The sequence below is a fragment of the Leuciscus leuciscus genome (assembly GCF_965113295.1).
Source record: "Leuciscus leuciscus genome assembly, chromosome: 18".
Classification (NCBI taxonomy): domain Eukaryota; kingdom Metazoa; phylum Chordata; class Actinopteri; order Cypriniformes; family Leuciscidae; genus Leuciscus; species Leuciscus leuciscus.
The window spans coordinates 25,767,374-25,784,867 of NC_138742.1; the positions used below are offsets into that span (position 1 = coordinate 25,767,374).

At 40.9% G+C, this 17,494-nt stretch overlaps 1 protein-coding gene across 1 annotated transcript in view; it reads right to left on the reverse strand.

The window, feature by feature from the left end:
- Positions 1-5,732: 5,732 nt before the first annotated feature.
- Positions 5,733-17,494, reverse strand: part of spo11 (SPO11 initiator of meiotic double stranded breaks) — a 40,096-nt gene continuing 28,334 nt past the window's right edge. Inside the window, exons 11-14 of the mRNA XM_082145216.1 lie at positions 16,875-16,912; positions 15,683-15,759; positions 6,204-6,315; positions 5,733-6,023 (exon numbers count right to left, since the gene is read on the reverse strand). Coding sequence (XP_082001342.1) covers positions 5,904-6,023; positions 6,204-6,315; positions 15,683-15,759; positions 16,875-16,912 — 347 coding nt within the window. The 3' untranslated portion in view covers positions 5,733-5,903. The remainder of the gene's footprint in view (positions 6,024-6,203; positions 6,316-15,682; positions 15,760-16,874; positions 16,913-17,494) is intronic.

The window sequence follows — 17,494 nt, forward strand, 5'->3', positions numbered from 1 at the left end:
TATACAGTGGGTACGGAAAGTATTCAGACCCCCTTACATTTTTCACTCTTTGTTATATTGCAGCCATTTGCTAAAATCATTTAAGTTCTTTTTTTTTTCCTCATTATTGTACACACAGCAACCCATATTGACAGAAAAACACAGAATTGTTGACATTTTTGCACATTTATTAAAAAAGAAAAACTGAAATATCACATGGTCCTAAGTATTCAGACCCTTTGCTGTGACACTCATATATTTAACTCAGGTGCTGTCCATTTCTTCTGATCATCCTTGAGATGGTTCTACACCTTCATTTGAGTCCAGCTGTGTTTGATTATACTGATTGGACTTGATTAGGAAAGCCACACACCTGTCTATATAAGACCTTACAGCTCACAGTGCATGTCAGAGCAAATGAGAATCATGAGGTCAAAGGAACTGCCTGAAGAGCTCAGAGACAGAATTGTGGCAAGGCACAGATCTGGCCAAGGTTACAAAAAAATGTCTGCTGCACTTAAGGTTCCTAAGAGCACAGTGGCCTCCATTATCCTTAAATGGAAGACGTTTGGAACGACCAGAACCCTTCCTAGAGCTGGCCGTCCGGCCAAACTGAGCTATTGGGGGAGAAGAGCCTTGGTGAGAGAGGTAAAGAAGAACCCAAAGATCACTGTGGCGGAGCTCCAGAGATGCAGTCGGGAGATGGGAGAAAGTTGTAGTAAGTATTCTACATCACTGCAGCCATCCACCAGTCGGGGCTTTATGGCAGAGTGGCCCGACGGAAGCCTCTCCTCAGTGCAAGACACATGAAAGCACACCTGAAGGACTCCAAGATGGTGATAAAGAAGATTCTCTGGTCTGATGAGACCAAGATAGAACTTTTTGGCCTTAATTCTAAGCGGTATGTGTGGAGAAAACCAGGCACTGCTCATCACCTGTCCAATACAGTCTCAACAGTGAAGCATGGTGGTGGCAGCATCATGCTGTGGGGGTGTTTTTCAGCTGCAGGGACAGGACGACTGGTTGCAATCGAGGGAAAGATGAATGCGGCCAAGTACAGGGATATCCTGGACTAAAACCTTCTCCAGAGTGCTCTGGACCTCAGACTGGGCCGAAGGTTCACCTTCCAACAAGACAATGACCCTAAGCAGACAGCTAAAATAACGAAGGAGTGGCTTCACAACAACTCCGTGACTGTTCTTGAATGGCCCAGCCAGAGCCCTGACTTAAACCCAATTGAGCATCTCTGGAGAGACCTGAAAATGGCTGTCCACCAATGTTTACCATCCAACCTGACAGAACTGGAGAGGATCTGCAAGGAGGAATGGCAGAGGATACCCAAATCCAGGTGTGAAAAACTTGTTGCATCTTTCCCAAAAAGACTCGTGGCTGTATTAGATCAAAAGGGTGCTTCTACTAAATACTGAGACATTTTTTTGTAACCTTGGCCAGATCTGTGCCTTGCCACAATTCTGTCTCTGAGCTCTTCAGGCAGTTCCTTTGATCTCATGATTCTCATTTGCTCTGACATGCACTGTGAGCTGTAAGGTCTTATATAGGCAGGTGTGTGGCTTTCCTAATCAAGTCCAATCAGTATAATCAAACACAGCTGGACTCAAATGAAGGTGTAGAACCATCTCAAGGATGATCAGAAGAAATAGACAGCACCTGAGTTAAATATATGAGTGTCACAGCAAAGGGTCTGAATATTTAGGACCATGTGATATTTCAGTTTTTCTTTTTTAATAAATGTGCAAAAATGTCAACAATTCTGTGTTTTTCTGTCAATATGGGGTGCTGTGTGTACAATAATGAGGAAAAAAATGAACAAATGATTTCAGCAAATGGCTGCAATACAACAAAGAGTGAAAAATTTAAGGGGGTCTGAATACTTTCCGTACCCACTGTTTATAACAGAGCTTATAAAGCAGTTCGGCGCGTGAAGAACGCTCATTTAATATAAAAAAATTGTCTGCCTCCCTCTCTCGATGCTGATTGGTTGATGAGAGTCGCGTCTTTAAAACAGCGCGGGCGAGTAGCAGAGAGATCTGAGATGTACTGATGGAAGAAAACCTGTTGATTCACTCAGTTCATTTTAAGAGTAAAACAGGAAAAAGCGTGATACTGTTGTGTCTTTATTGTGTTTATGTGGTGGCTGTTGTCACGGTAACGGTCTGAAACAGTAATTAATGATTCAGCTGAAACGGATTCGGTGAGGAAGTACAAACATCTTGGCATTTGTGCATTAAATTTCAGGTATAAAATTATGTTTGTATAAATGTTCGTACAACAAATATAGAACTTAAAAAACCTGTACAATATATGTAGGCTAAATGTGAAATGTTTCTAATACAATGTAAACAGAAAACTTTAATATACACTTACATAAACATGATGGTCATGATGCATTTTAAATGTATGTATGTGGTTTCAATTAAGCTAATTTAATAATTTGAATTAATCAAGAGTTCTGTAAGCCTTTTGACAAATGATATCCTAAAACATTGAAAAGATGTCAGATCCTTTATCAAGTTAGTTCACACATATATCTCTAAATAACTTTTTTGTTGCATGTCAATATCCATTAACTTCTGTCATCCTGATGCCGGTCGTATTTGCACATCAGTAAAAGGAGGACATACTGACATCTGCTGGTCATTTTACATGATTTTGATAACTAAATGGATAATTTTGCATGTGGTGGCTCACACAGTAAAACAATGTGTAGAAGTTTGACAATTTCACAGAGAATCAACAACGTTTTGATCAACAAGCCATGTGCATTTAGATATTGTGTAAATTGTAGACATTTGTACTGTTGCACACATGTGCCCTAATCAGAAGCCATGGTTGACAGGAGAGGTTCACAACCTACTGAGGGCACGAAATGCTGCCTTCAGAGTTAGCTTTGATGAAGGCCTGAGAACAGCAAGGGCCAACCTTTCCCGGGACATCAGAAAGGCCAAAAAACAGTACGCCAAGAGGACAGCCCATACCTTCAGAGAAAGCAGAGACACAAGGAGACTGTGGAAGGGAATCCAGACCATCACGGATTACAAGCCCCCACCACAGACCTGTGACAGTGACATCTCTTTGCTGAATGAACTTAACAACTTCTTTGCACGCTTTGAAGCATCCAACACCACGCCTGCACAGAAGATTCCACCTCCTTATGACGACCAGGTTCTGTATCTCTCTCCAGCCAGCGTGATGAGATCCTTCTCTAAGAACAATGCCCGCAAAGCAGCAGGTCCAGACAATATACCTGGTCGGGAGCTAAAGGATTGTACAGGACAGCTCAAAAGATGTCTTCACAGACATCTTTAACTTTTCTCTGAGCCAGGCTGTTGTCCCCACATGCTTTAAAGCTACTACAATTATACCAGTTCCCAAGAAACGATCCCCATCCGTTTTTAATGACAATCGTCCTGTTGCACAGGCTTCTATTGTCATGAAGTGCTTTGAACGGATAGTCATGCAACACATCAAAACCATTCTCCCTGGACCCCTTCCAGTTTGCATATCGGGCCAACCGGTCCATTGATGATGCAGTTTCTACTGCTCTTCATTCAGCCCTCTCTCACTTGGAAACAAAAAATTCTTATGTGAGAATGCTTTTCATAGATTTCAGTTTTATACCATCATTCCACAGCAATTAATACAGAAACTGAACCGGCTTGGCCTAAACATCTCTTTCTACAACTGGTTGCTGGACTTTCTTACTGGAAGACCACAGGCAGTTCGGGTCAGCAACAACACATCCACCACCATCACATCGAACACAGGGGTCCCCCAAGGATGTGTTCTTAGCCCCCTGCTAACCCATGACTGCTCACCAATGTACAGCACAAATCACTTCATAAAGTTTGCGGGCGACACAACTGTGGTGGGTCTCATCAATAACAATGATGAGACAAACAACAAAAATGAAGTGTGCCAACTGGCCAGGTGGTGCAGCGACAACAATCTCTCTCTAAACGCATAGAAAACAAAGGAGATTGTTGTGGACTTTCTCACAACTCAGCTCACACCCAGCACCCTTCTCTGACCATCAACAGTGCTGCTGTGGAGAGGGTAAGCAGTACCAAGTTCCTGGGTGTGCACATTACAGAGGACCTCTCTCCTGGTCTTCCAACACTGCATCACTGGCTAAGAAAGCCCAACAGCGCAAACTGAGGAGAGTTAGAGCCCAGGCACCAATTATGTGCTGATTCTATCGTGGCACCATTGAAAGCATCCGGACCAGCTGCATCACTGTGTGGTTTGGTAACTGCACCACTCACAACCAGAAAGTGCTGCAGCACATAGTGAATGCAGCAGGAAAGATCGTCAATGCCACACTTCCCTCAATGACATTTACAATACCCGATTAACCCGAAAAGCACTCGGCATAGTGGGTGATCCCACCACCCACCCCTCACAAGGCTTCTTTAGTCTTCTGCCATCTGGGAGGAGGTTTCAGAGCCTGCAGGCCCAAACTACCAGACTGAAGAACAGCTTCATCCACCAGGCTCTCCTGAACTCTCCTCCCTCTTAGCCCTTCCCTTAGATGCACTGAACTGCGACTCTTCACCCCCATAACAAATGGACACACACACACACACACACACACACACACACACACACACACACACACACACACACACACACACACACACACACACACACACACACACACACACACACACACACACACACACACACACACACACACACACACACACACACACAATGCACCAGACACTTTTACAATTGCTGCTCTCTTTTTTTTGCATACTGCTGGCACTTTATAATGTAAACATATTTAAATTATCATGTGCCTGATTTTTTTTATTGTTTGTATTGTATTTTATATATATTTTTATTCTTGTCTGTGTTATGTTGGTGTTTTACACCATGGGTCTGAGGGAAACGGAATTTCAATCCTCTGTATGTCCTGTACATATAGTATAATTGACCTTAAACTTGAATGCAATTTGCTTAAATCAACAAGAAATTCAAACATAATGTGAACAAGAAACGAACGGATCAGAGAAATGAACGCTTTGTTTTGAGTAAAAAAAAAATCTCATTCAAGAATTGAGCCAAAGCGATTGAGAAAAACTGTAAGATCAGATATTGGGCAATATAGTCTTCTATTAACAGTTAAAAGGTATAGGCGATGTTTTTCATAAACACTTTTTGTTATTCTGGTTGAAACTCTCTTCACATCCTGATAGCAATCAATAATAGTAGTGGTCTAAATATTAAAATATGTACAAATATCTTCTATATGATATGTTGTTTGTATTGTTTTCTTGCAGATCTGTAATAAATTAAGGTGATTAGACTGAAGAATTGCACATACACATACAGTATGGCTTGCACACGCCCCTTTAAATCATGAAATGTGCGTCGGAATATCATGACATAATTTTTCTTTTTAACTGAAGTTGGTGTCTTTAGAAGAAGAATTTGAGCTGAATTTTACATAAATAAATCACAACAATCCCGTTCGATGGGCACAGCCATACAGACTGAAGCGGAAGTTTTTTTTTTAAAGCTTCTGCTTTATTGCAATAAAAATTGCAAATCTGAAATTGCCCATCCTACCATTAACTTACACTTTCTGGGCTAAATCACTGTAACCATGATTTAAATATTTAAATCTACCTTTATTTTTAAAGAAACTGATGACTTAATTTACCTAAGTATTTTAAAATATAAAATAATGAAGTTCATGGTGAAAGAGAAGGGTTCGTTTCGTTCATTTATTCCATAATATTCATAGTCTCATAGTCTAGGGTGATGGTAATCCAACATAACTGCTCATCTAACATTTAGTAAGAACACGCTGTAACATCTGTACAGTATTCAATCATGCACTTCATGTGAAAACACGCTACATGTGCGGCATACATATTCCAGTAGAGGGCAGCAGATGCTCATATCCAGCCTCCATAGCGCAGTTTATTTGGCAGGTAGACTCGAGTGAGGAAATGAGGGGCGATAGATGCCAGGGACTGGATCTCAGCTTTCTGCTTCAGTCTCTGCATCATTTCTACCTGAAAAAAATATTTAAAAAATCACACGACACATAGATTAGGCGACATCATTCACATTCTTCGCCTTTGCAAACACCTGTCAAAACACTAATGTCACAGACGCATCTTTGACCATATCGTCTGTTCTTTGCATATTGCCTTTGTCATGTCTTAAATGTACAGAAGCATGGAATGAGGCACCTCTCTCTCCCACGCAGGCTGGCAGGTGATGTAGGTTCTGTTCCTCAAGCTGTTGATTTTACTCTCATCTGCTTGAGAAAATGGAATAATACTTTCCTCCGGCACTCTGTACCTGTGACAGCCAATCACATACAGACACCATGAGGCATTGTGTATTCATAACAATGTAAACACAAACATAATCTCAGCAATTTACTCTTACATATAGTCGCTGGCCACTTAATTTGGCACAAGTGTTAGTTGATGCAGATAGACACAAATAGAAAATCAAGTGACTGGAACTAATCTGGATTCAATACAACAGCACATAATGATTAGCACAAAAATTACTTCTTTAGCAATGCTTTAAAAAGAGTTCTCATTACAGAAATAATATACTTTAAAATAATAAGTGTGAAGTGTAGTGTTTTCAGACCCTTAACTGCATGTTAACTGCAATTTAAACCTACTTCAGTAGGACTTAAGTACATCTTTATATGTATTTTCACAATTCTATTGTCTTTAAACTTTAATATGGTTAAAGTTACTGCTGAATGTACCAACAGGCATTTATGGTAGACTAAAATATACTCTAATGCCATTTCTATTGAAACTTATATGTCATGTATTTAAATATATTTGTAATTACACATTTATAATGCTGAAGCTGCAGTTGATTAACTTTAAATATAATATCAAATAACATACAACAGGTAAAATTATAATCAAGTACTTTACATGTGCTTTAGTATGTTAGTCAACACTTTAAAATAAGTGTATTTATTTAAATCACGACAAAAGATTATTAAAACATGATTTAAAATGTACTTTAAAGTAAAACGTTCTATCTGACATTACAACAAAGTGCACTTTTAAAGTGCCAGAAACTCTTTAAGTACACTTAAGTGGCCTTTTATTTCATTGATATTATATTAACTGTAACTACAGTTTAAAAAAAAAAAGATTTGAAGTACACCATAATTGCACACTCAGTTCAGTTAATTATAATAAAGGGCTGTCCCTCCTTTTCTTTAAAAAAAGAAAAAAGTAAAATTCTGGGTTATAGTGAAGCACTTACAATGGAAATGGAAATAGTACATTTCAACAGTAGAGCTACAAGACGTAAACAATATGCATGTTAAAATAACTGTAGTGTAAAAATTGCTTACTAAACATTTCTGTGTAAAGTTCTATCTAATTTTACAACCTTGCTGCCATGACAAAAAGAACGTATAAATCCAAAAGCCACTGTAAAAATGATGAGAACTTCACTGCTCAAATAACAAATTTTTAACAGAACAGAATGTGTTTTTATAAAATTACAAGACCAGGCCAGAATCAATTCTGTTCAGCTATCTTACTATGGTGTAGCAGATTAAATCAGAAAACTGAAACACATTACTTTAATTCAATACATCTGTGCTGAGAATTGTGAGCAGTCTTCTTAATTTCATGTAGACTTTAAGGAGAGTGTTGTTCTACAAATCCAGCCTTTACAAACATGACATTAGTGCATTACATACATGCAGGATCTCAGTCCAGTAGTGTTTTTGGGATGAGGTGGAGCAGGAAACTGGCAGCATGAATGTGCTGATGCTGTCGGAATCAGAGCAAAAATACCTGAGGATGTTTCCAGCACTTTTTTTAATGCATGCTGTCATTCAGATGGGTGAATTCACTAAATAGCTGACCACTTTTATGGCGCTTTTCCACTGCATGGTACGGTATGGCTCGGTTCGGTACGGCACGCTTTGGCGCTTTTCCACTGCATGGTACGGTACGGCTCGGTTCACTTATGACGCATTTCCACTGCATGGTACGGTATGGTACGGCTCGCTTTAAATGGTACCACCTCTGTTGAGGTTCCAAGCGTACCGTACCGTTACTAAAATGTGACGTGAAAACACTGCAGATCACTGATTGGTCAGACAGAATCATCACTACCAGTGTCATTGTATTAACGACACGAGACACTAAACCCGCTAGATTTAAATAGCCAGTAGACAACAGCCAACGCTGTAGCACTTGTTTTAAAAGTACTTGTTTTACTTGTTTTAAAAGAGTATAAACTTCAAAAAAAGAAATGGCTGAATCGTGTTCAGTGGACGAGGTGCAGACGTTCCTCTCGTTGATTGCCGAGGAGCGGATGGGGCAACACGGAATGAAAAATGCGCATTAATATAATGATGTCATGGCAATAGAGACGGCAACTATAACGATCAGTCCCACCCACTTTGAAGCGGTACTAACTGCAGTGGAAAAGCAACCGAGCTAAAGCGAACCGAACCGTGCCGTACCGAGTCGAGTCGTACCACGCAGTGGAAAAGCGAAAGCGAGCCGAACCGTTCCGCGCCGAGTCGAACCATACCATGCAGTGGAAAAGCACCATTACATGCAGTTTGTGCATTTTAATACACAAACCTACAATAGCTATGTAAAAAATGGCGGCGCGTGCACAACGCGAGGCTCAACGTCTCCCCAGTTTTTGTGTTTTAGCAGTTTTTGTGTTTTTGTGTATTTATTCCTGGCTACTTTGTTCATTCAGAACAGCTTTGCTTTAACATCTTACAGCAGACAGGAACTTCTGAGTATTGGATTACAACATTCTGTTACTTTTGTCGCCGATTTACGACTCATCCCTGAGATCTCCAGAACACCGGAGGCTGCTCACTTTGTCCCGGCCGGGCGGAAGTGCTCACACACAGAGACAGGACCGTAAACAAAGACGAGGAAAGCGCGGAGGCTTAAGAGCTAAGTTAAAGTTAACACCACATCGGCTCTCTTTACCCAGCATTTTTCTCGCTAATGTCTGGTCACTGGTCAATAAAATGGATAAACTTCGCCTGTGCATTACCTGCAGTAAGAGAATTATGGACTCTAATATTGAGTTAGCTGAATGCTTCATTCTCCGGGCAGACAGGACGGCAGAAGACTCCGGTAAGACCAGAGGCAGAGGGTTGTGCATTTATATAAATAAAGCTTGGTGCACAAACTCTGTTATCACTGGAAGACACTGTTCACCTAACCTGGAATTTCTTATGGTTAAATGTAGACCCTTTTATATGCCCAGAGAATTTACATCGACAACAGTTACTGCAGTATACATTCCACCGGATGCTAATGCTAAGCTTGCAATGAAAGAACTACATGCAGCCATTAGCAAACAACAAACAACTCACCCAGAAGCTGCTTTTTTTGTTGCGGGTGACTTCAATCACTCCAACTTAAAGACGGTCCTCCCTAGATTTTATCAGCGTGTCTCCTGTAGAGATGCGCGGTTGGCAGTTACAGCCGCGGACTCCGTGGATAAACCGCGATTCGGGCGGATTACGTGACGAAAAATAATATTTTAATTAAATTCGGGCGGGTGGCTGTTGAACCAATCAAATGATTGTTAGGCCTGCTGATGTAAAATGAATTGCACTGTCTGCCTGAAAAAGACACGCTCTCTTCCCATGCAGTCAAAATTAATGGGAGTCTTCAGAACAGGCTCGTCCTAGTCGTCACCCTGACATGACAGTGTGTAGAGTTAATTAGCCTATAATGTCAAGTCATCTTCATTTAAACACCTGGTCCTTCAAGGTCGCATGGAGAGGCGAGGTATCCAGAGCACATCAGCTGACCACAGGGGTTCCCCAGGGTTCAGTTCTTGGTCCCCTCCTCTTCTCCATCTACACCACATCACTGGGACACATCATACAGGCACACGGTTTTTCCTACCACTGCTATGCTGATGACACACAGCTCTTCCTCTCCTTTCAACCAGATGATCCCACAGTAGCTGCACGGGTCTCAAGCTGTCTGGCGGACATCTCCACATGGATGAAGGAACACCACCTGCAGCTCAACCTGGCAAAGACTGAGCTTCTCGTCCTCCCTGCCAATCCGTCTCTACAGCACGACTTCACCATCCAGCTAGAGTCATCATTAATCACCCCATCAAGATCGGTCAGAAATCTTGGAGTAACGTTTGATGACCAGCTGACCTTCACAGATCACATTTCAAAGACAGCTCGATCATGCAGGTTTGCACTGCACAACATCAGGAAGATCCGGCCTTTCCTAACTGAGCATGCAACACAACTTATCGTCCAGGCCCTGGTCATCTCTAGACTTGACTACTGCAATGCCCTTCTGGCTGGACTCCCAGCATGTGCGACCAAACCCCTACAGATGATCCAGAATGCTGCAGCTCGTCTTGTCTTCAACGAGCCCAAGAGGGCCCACGTCACTCCTCTGTTCATCTCTCTGCACTGGCTACCTCTAGCTGCTCGCATCAAGTTCAAGGCACTGACGCTTGCTTACAGAACTATCACAGGCTCAGCTCCCTCCTACTTTCACTCACTCCTACGAGTCTACATCCCTACCAGACACCTACGATCGGTCAACGAGCGACGTCTCGTGGTTCCATCACAGAAAGCCACAAAATCACTTTCCAGAACATTCTCATTTACAGTTCCATGCTGGTGGAACGCTCTCCCCACCCTCATCCGGAATGCAGAATCCCTGACAACATTCAAAAAACAGCTGAAAACCAATCTCTTCCGTGAGCACTTAACCTTATAGAAAAAAAAAAAAAAAAAAAAAAAAAATCCTTTCCCTTTGAAACATCACTTATCAGGCTTATGCTACTCTGAATAATACCTGAACTTCGTATTTTGAGCACTTCCTGCGTTGTTGTTGCTTTTGCCTCTTTATGATGACTCGCTGAACTTAGTCCTAATTTGTAAGTCGCTTTGGATAAGGGCGTCTGCTAAATGACTAAATGTAAATGTAAATGTAAACAGTGCTTTTAACAATGTAGATTGTTCCAAAGCGGCTTTACAGTGATAATAGGAAATTAAAGTAACAGAGATTGTTTTGGCTTTACAGCAGTTCAAGAATAAAGTTATTGTCCAGCTAAAGTTAGTTTTGATTGATTCACTTCAGTCGCAACGATCATTAGTTATTAACTTAGTATTAACGCCGTTTTAACAGAAAACTCTTAAGTTCTTTCTGCGCAAACTTCAAAAACACGAATCCGTGAGAACGCTGATGGCGTGCACATGTGTATTACGAGTTCAGTCTACAGGTATGCGCGTTTGAATATATGTGTGCAGGCATATATTCCCAACAAACCCAACAAACCAACCCTCAACAAACTACTTGTCTGGCCTTAAAATTTATAATACAAAATTTCTACCGCTTCTGCATAGCCACGCGAACTGGAATCATCCCGACAATGCTTTATCTGTACAGAGGTAAAGAGAAGGGAAGGAGGCCTTCACAGGGGAGAGACTAGTTGACACTTCAGGACTGTCATAATGTGAATGACTTGTTATTTTATTCGAGCTTTCTTTCTTTTTGCAAAAAAATAAAGTGCAATAGGCATTAATTAGTAGTAGGCTAAATAGCAGCATGTTGAAAGTATGTGCCAAATTGCGTTTTTTATTACAATGATAAAATTGTACAGTAGCCTAGTCAGGTAAGGTCAGGTTTGCCGATGTGCGTTTTATTTAGGCTATTTATTTATTTTTGTCCCTGTGCACCGATCGGAGACGGATTTCACAGCTGATATTCTGGGGATACAACATAGCCAAAAGGCTATACTAGTAGGGACTTTAGCCTTTAAATATCTTTGCTGCATTGGATCAGTATCATTTTTAGAAGAGGCCAGAGCTTTCTAGCCTTGCGGCTCGCGTCAGCAGCGCCTTGCATCGCCCATAGACCTTAAAACAATCAGCGGATGGCGGGCAGGTGCGGCTTTGAAAATTGGTCAAAAAACGTTGGTGCGGATGGATGGCGGACGGATGATGAGTTTTGTGATGCGGTTGCGGATGAAATAATAGCCCATCTCTAGTCTCCTGTTACACCAGAGATAATAAAACTCTGGACCAGGTTTACACTAACATACTTGGAGCTTAGAGAGCTACCCCCCTCCCCCATTTGGGTAAATCAGATCACATCTCACTGTTCCTTTTTCCCATGTATTTATCACTTATTCAACGTGTGGAACCTACAGAGAAGACAATCAAAGTGTGGCCAGAGGGAGCAGACTCTGAACTGCAAGACCGGTTTCAACAGACTAATGAGAAATCAAACAAACAAAAATCAAGCTTTCTGCAGACCACCAGCCATTTACACTCATGACCAGTTAAGTCAGCGCAGCATTGAGCAGGATTAATGCACGGAAAGTGGCAGGGCCTGATGGCATTCCTGGACGTGTTCTTAGGACATGTGCTGCAGAACTGGCGGGGGTTCTGACAGACTTATTCTACCTGTCTCTTGAACAAGCTGCTGTGCCTACCTGCTTCAAGACCACTTCTATTGTACCAATACCAAAAAACTCCTCCGCAACGTGCCTTAATGCTTACCGCCCAGTAGTGCTTACTCCCATCATCACCAAGTGCTTTGAGTACTGGATACTTGTCAATTCGCCTATCGCAAAAATAGGAGCACAGAAGATGCAATTTCCATAACGCTGCACTCAGTTCTCTCTCATTTGGACAATAAAGACACTTAGGCTAGAATTCTGTTCCTTGATTTTAGTACAGAGTTCAACACTGTCATCCCATCCAGGTTAATCCTCAAATTTAAAGAAATAGGGTATCAGTACTTTACTCTGCAACTGGCTTTTGAACCTTCTGACCAACAGACCCCAGTATGTTCGGTTAGACCACCATTGCTCTTCTACCCTCATTCTTAGCACTGGTGTACCACAGGGCTGTTTGTCCTTTCCTCTATTCCCTTTTTCACCTGTATGTGGTTCTAACATCATTGTCAAGTTTGCAGACGACACCACAGTGATCATACTAATCAAGAACAACGAGTCAGCCTACAGGGAGGAGGTGGACCGCATAGCTACATGGTGCACTGATAAAAACTTGTTGCTTAACACTAAGAAAACCAAAGAACTCATAGTAGACTTTAGAAAGGAGAAACGTGGAGCATACACACCCATCAATATCAATGATGAGGTAGTGGACTGTGCCACTAGTTTTAAATTCCTAGGGATTCACACATTCAATTACCTTACATGGACAATCAACAGCTCCACAATGGTCAAGAAGGCTAACCAGCGCCTATTTTTCCTGCGGATTCTGAAAAAGAACGATCTCTCCTCAGAACTGAGGGTGAGCTGGTGTAATAAAGGACAGAGGTGGAGCCGGAGGGAAGGAGGAACCCTCTGTAGCCGTAGGGGTGGAGGGACTGAGCACAGCTGAAGGCTTGCAAGTCTGTGGTGGAAGTAGAGAGACAACTGACCAAGGGGGAGCTGGTGGGACAAGGGAACCCACAAGGTCGAGGGTCTCTGGTGGAGCCCAAGGTGGGAGAAGCCTAGGCGGAGCCAAAGTCCTTTTAGGCAAGTCGTGCCACTCGGCCGCCATCTTGGCAACGCCTCCGGGCAGCTATTTCGGACTAACAAGACCAGGCTCCTATCTAAATGCATGGGCAGAGAGTCAGAACTGCACTTTCACTGGTCACCGGGACATAAAAACTGCATGTATAGAAACAGCAGTAAAATATGATAAAAATCACTGAAAAAGTTTGATGACTTTTCCCCAAAATAAGGTTTAAAACGCCTTTTCCCCCACAGTTATACTTTTACTACGCATGCGCAAGGGTTCACGACACCAACTTCATTTACGTCTCTATCCAGAATGCCGGTGTTGTGCCAAGCACTGTGCAAAGCACTGTTTTATCAGTGTACCGAAGAGAGAGAGAGAGACCGGGGCGTTCTCTCTCTGCTTGTTCTTTCAGTTAAATATGCGCCCTGTCACAAGCGCAGCAGTTCATCTACATTACTCATCGATCAAATAAGACATATTTTGTGTCGACAGGTCGACGGGACGAGGTGGAATGAAGGGATCAGAGGCCAGAGGCGGAGCCACAGGATCCTCTTGCTCGGGCAAGACTGGTGGCTGCACAACCTGAGACTTCACGTCACAGCAAGGTGTTCCCGGGGAAGAAGAAGGGCTGCAGGCATCCAGCAGAGGCAGGGTTGGAGGACTGGCTGAGCTGAGTGAAGGCGACAGAGGTAAACTTGACGTATTTAATAACAGTAATTCCAATTCCCAACAGGTTGATGATATAGTCTTACTACTCTCTTGAAATAGCGATGATGAAGAATAAACAGATAATATCGGATGGGATAAGGTGGGAGGCAGTACCTCCATATCCAGGTTAATCAGCCAGTCTTCAGTGTCCACTTCTACCAATGTCCCCTCAGCCACTGGTGTCGCGGGCTCACACGCCTGGTCAGACTCACTCTGGGGCAGTCTAGTCCCTGGGTGTCTAGGAGGTCTACTGGCTGGTGGTAGTTGGCCTGAATCCAAAACAATGATTTCAGGGTCTCGTCGTCAAAGGGTGCGCTGACGGCAAGATGACAGAACTGTTCAATGTAACTAAAAAATTATTTCCCTTATGGGCTGACCTTCTTCACTAAAATTGTCACGTTTTCTGTCAGCATTTGACCTTTTTCCTCTCAAACGCTGAATTTACGGTTACAAAGAGCAGTGTTTCTGTGACTGTCCAAAGTACACAAAAATGAGTACGCGATTGGTTGTCTGTTGCTAAGCATTCAGCAGTAACATTCTAACACATTCCTTTTCACAAAGTACAATGTTGGAACCACAATTCAGGGTTAACACTGCATCTTAATTACCCGGGGTTAAAAACGCAGTTTAGAAGGACAATAACAGGGGTTAAGCGCAGGTTTATTTTTATTGAGCACTCAAATTTAATCGAGGAATCGTGACAGCCCTATCTTGTAACGAATGTCATTTCAGTTCTACTTTCTGAGTTTGAGACAGAACAACATAATGCAAGCACTGCAAAAGGTTTTTTCACAAACTCAACTCCTTCATGCTAATATAGCGAGAAAGCTTTTCACCTCAACAAGAAATATCACATTTTAATATCACGAGATCTCGTCACACCCCTAGTTATTTTTAATCAAATAATGACTTTAATCAAATTAAATTAATCAAAATGAAGTCTTAACTGGGTCTATATCCATACACGCAGTATAATCAAGTGCACTTTCGGCATTTGAAAAAGCCGATTCAGTTTTCTAGGGTAATGTTGTACAGATAAAGTATGCCAGATCATGGTGGTCTGCTGCATTCTGTACAAGCTACCGCTCAGAACTGGGCTGAAAGATGGGAAACTGCCAATTGTTGGTAGTGTGGCATTAATTCCCCTTCTAAAAGCACAAAAGAAACGTAAGCGATACTAGATAATGTACCTTGCAAAGTGGCAAGTGTTTAACATATCATGTAGGCTACATGGTGCTAACAACGGCAGTTAACATTTCTTTCTTCTGTAGTTTATTCTGTAGTTCTGACTTCTGAAGTCCATGACAGTTGACACATCCACTTAAAAATAGCTTTCAAGAGGAAGGAAATAAAAAACAGCAACAGCAACAAAAACCAAAACAAAAAAACCCCAGAAAACGGAAACCAGAGCAAGCCCAGCCTCAATCACAAACCACAGAGCAGAGTAATGAGTTGACTTTCCCAAACCTCTGGATGTCTGAAGGCAGGAGGCCCAACCACAGCACACTGGGGACAGTCAGACTGTGGGCCTCGAAGGCCATTGACTGTGGACAAATGACAGTTAGAGTTCCTAAAGCTGGACGGCCGACAAACATTGAACAAGCCAACATGATTTATTAAATATATGTTCAGGTTTAAGTAAATGAAATGTAAGTCACTACATGTATTCGTTTTAATGTGCTGGATGCTTTGAAAGTCCTGCAAAAAAAATAATTTACTAGAATTTGTCTTTTTTCAATATAAAATTGTAACTGAGAAGCAAAACTGTTTAAGTTTGGTGAAGAATAGATTTTTTTTTTTAATGAATACTTTATTTGGTAAAGACACATTAAATTGATCAAAAGTGACAGTAAAGACATTTATAATGTTACAAAAGATTTCTATTTCAAATAAATTCCGTTCTTATGAACTTTCGATTAATTAAAGAAGAATCCTGAAAAAAGTGTATCATGGTTTCCACAGAAATGTTAAGCAGCATGACTGTTCAATAATGATAATAATAAGAAATGTTTCTTAAGCAGCATATCATTACATTTTAAAATATATTAAAATTACATTTAATTTTTAAACAGAAAATAATATTCAACAATAATATTTAACAATATTTGACAATGTTACTGTTTTAACTGTATTTACTGTTTTACTTTACCTTGGTGAGCAGAAGAGACTTCTTTCAAAAACATAAAAAAATCTTTCGACCCCAAACTTTTGAATGGTCGTGTATATTGTCTTATTATTTAACACAATTTTGCTTGTCTAGTAAATATGTAATATTATGTTACAATATGCAAGTATTTAAAAGTATATAATATAATTTGTATACATTTATTATATCATTTCTTCATTCATATTAGTTTAAAAATTTATAATGGAAAATGACAAAAAAACTCATTAAGAGAAAGATTTTTGTACTGCAGGATTCTGTATGTGAAAGCAAGTTAAACAGCCAAAATGTAGCCACAGACTCTGCAGATGTGTCACACATACACATGTAGAAACGCTTTACTTTTTCCACAAGGGTAAATTTGAAGTTCATGAATGAGTGCTTCCTCTTTTTTGTCTTGCCACAAAGAGAGAAGAATAATTACATGTCACCGCAATGCAAAACTGTGCAGGCCTCACTGGAAATTGCACAGAAATAGTAGGAAACAGGACTTACCAGTGAGCCATACTTGTAGATGCACATGATCTCGATGCCTGGGAAAGAAAAAAAAGGGAGAGAGGCTGATTCTGCAATCACCACCATACCCTTGCAATTATCCTTTGGGACAACTTAATACGCCCGAGAACAAAGTAAAGCATTACACATGCACAGAGAGCGCTGGAGTCATTGATAATGACAGTGACAGAAATAGCAGGGCCTTCATGTTCATGCTAAACTGCACTAGACCTGCCACAAATGAAAATCACTGCAGGATTGGTTGTTCTCAGGGAACGATGAACTCATGCGAACGATGGAGCATGTGTGTGTTTGTGATCTTTGCGTACGTGTGTTTGTAGTTCAATAACTTTACTAAGTATAAATTACATATTGCACAGAACATGAAATTTTTTTAAGTAACCTTAACACTGAATAATTTGAGCCTTTTCATTGAAACCTTGAGAGATATACTATAATGTAATTTCTATTCAAACTAATATGTCATGTATTTAAATATATTTGTAATTACACATTTGTAAAGAGGAAGCAATTTAGAACATAGAAAATATATTCACTTTAATTCTAATATAAAATAATACACTAGTTAAAATTATAATCAAGTACTTTACATGTGCTTT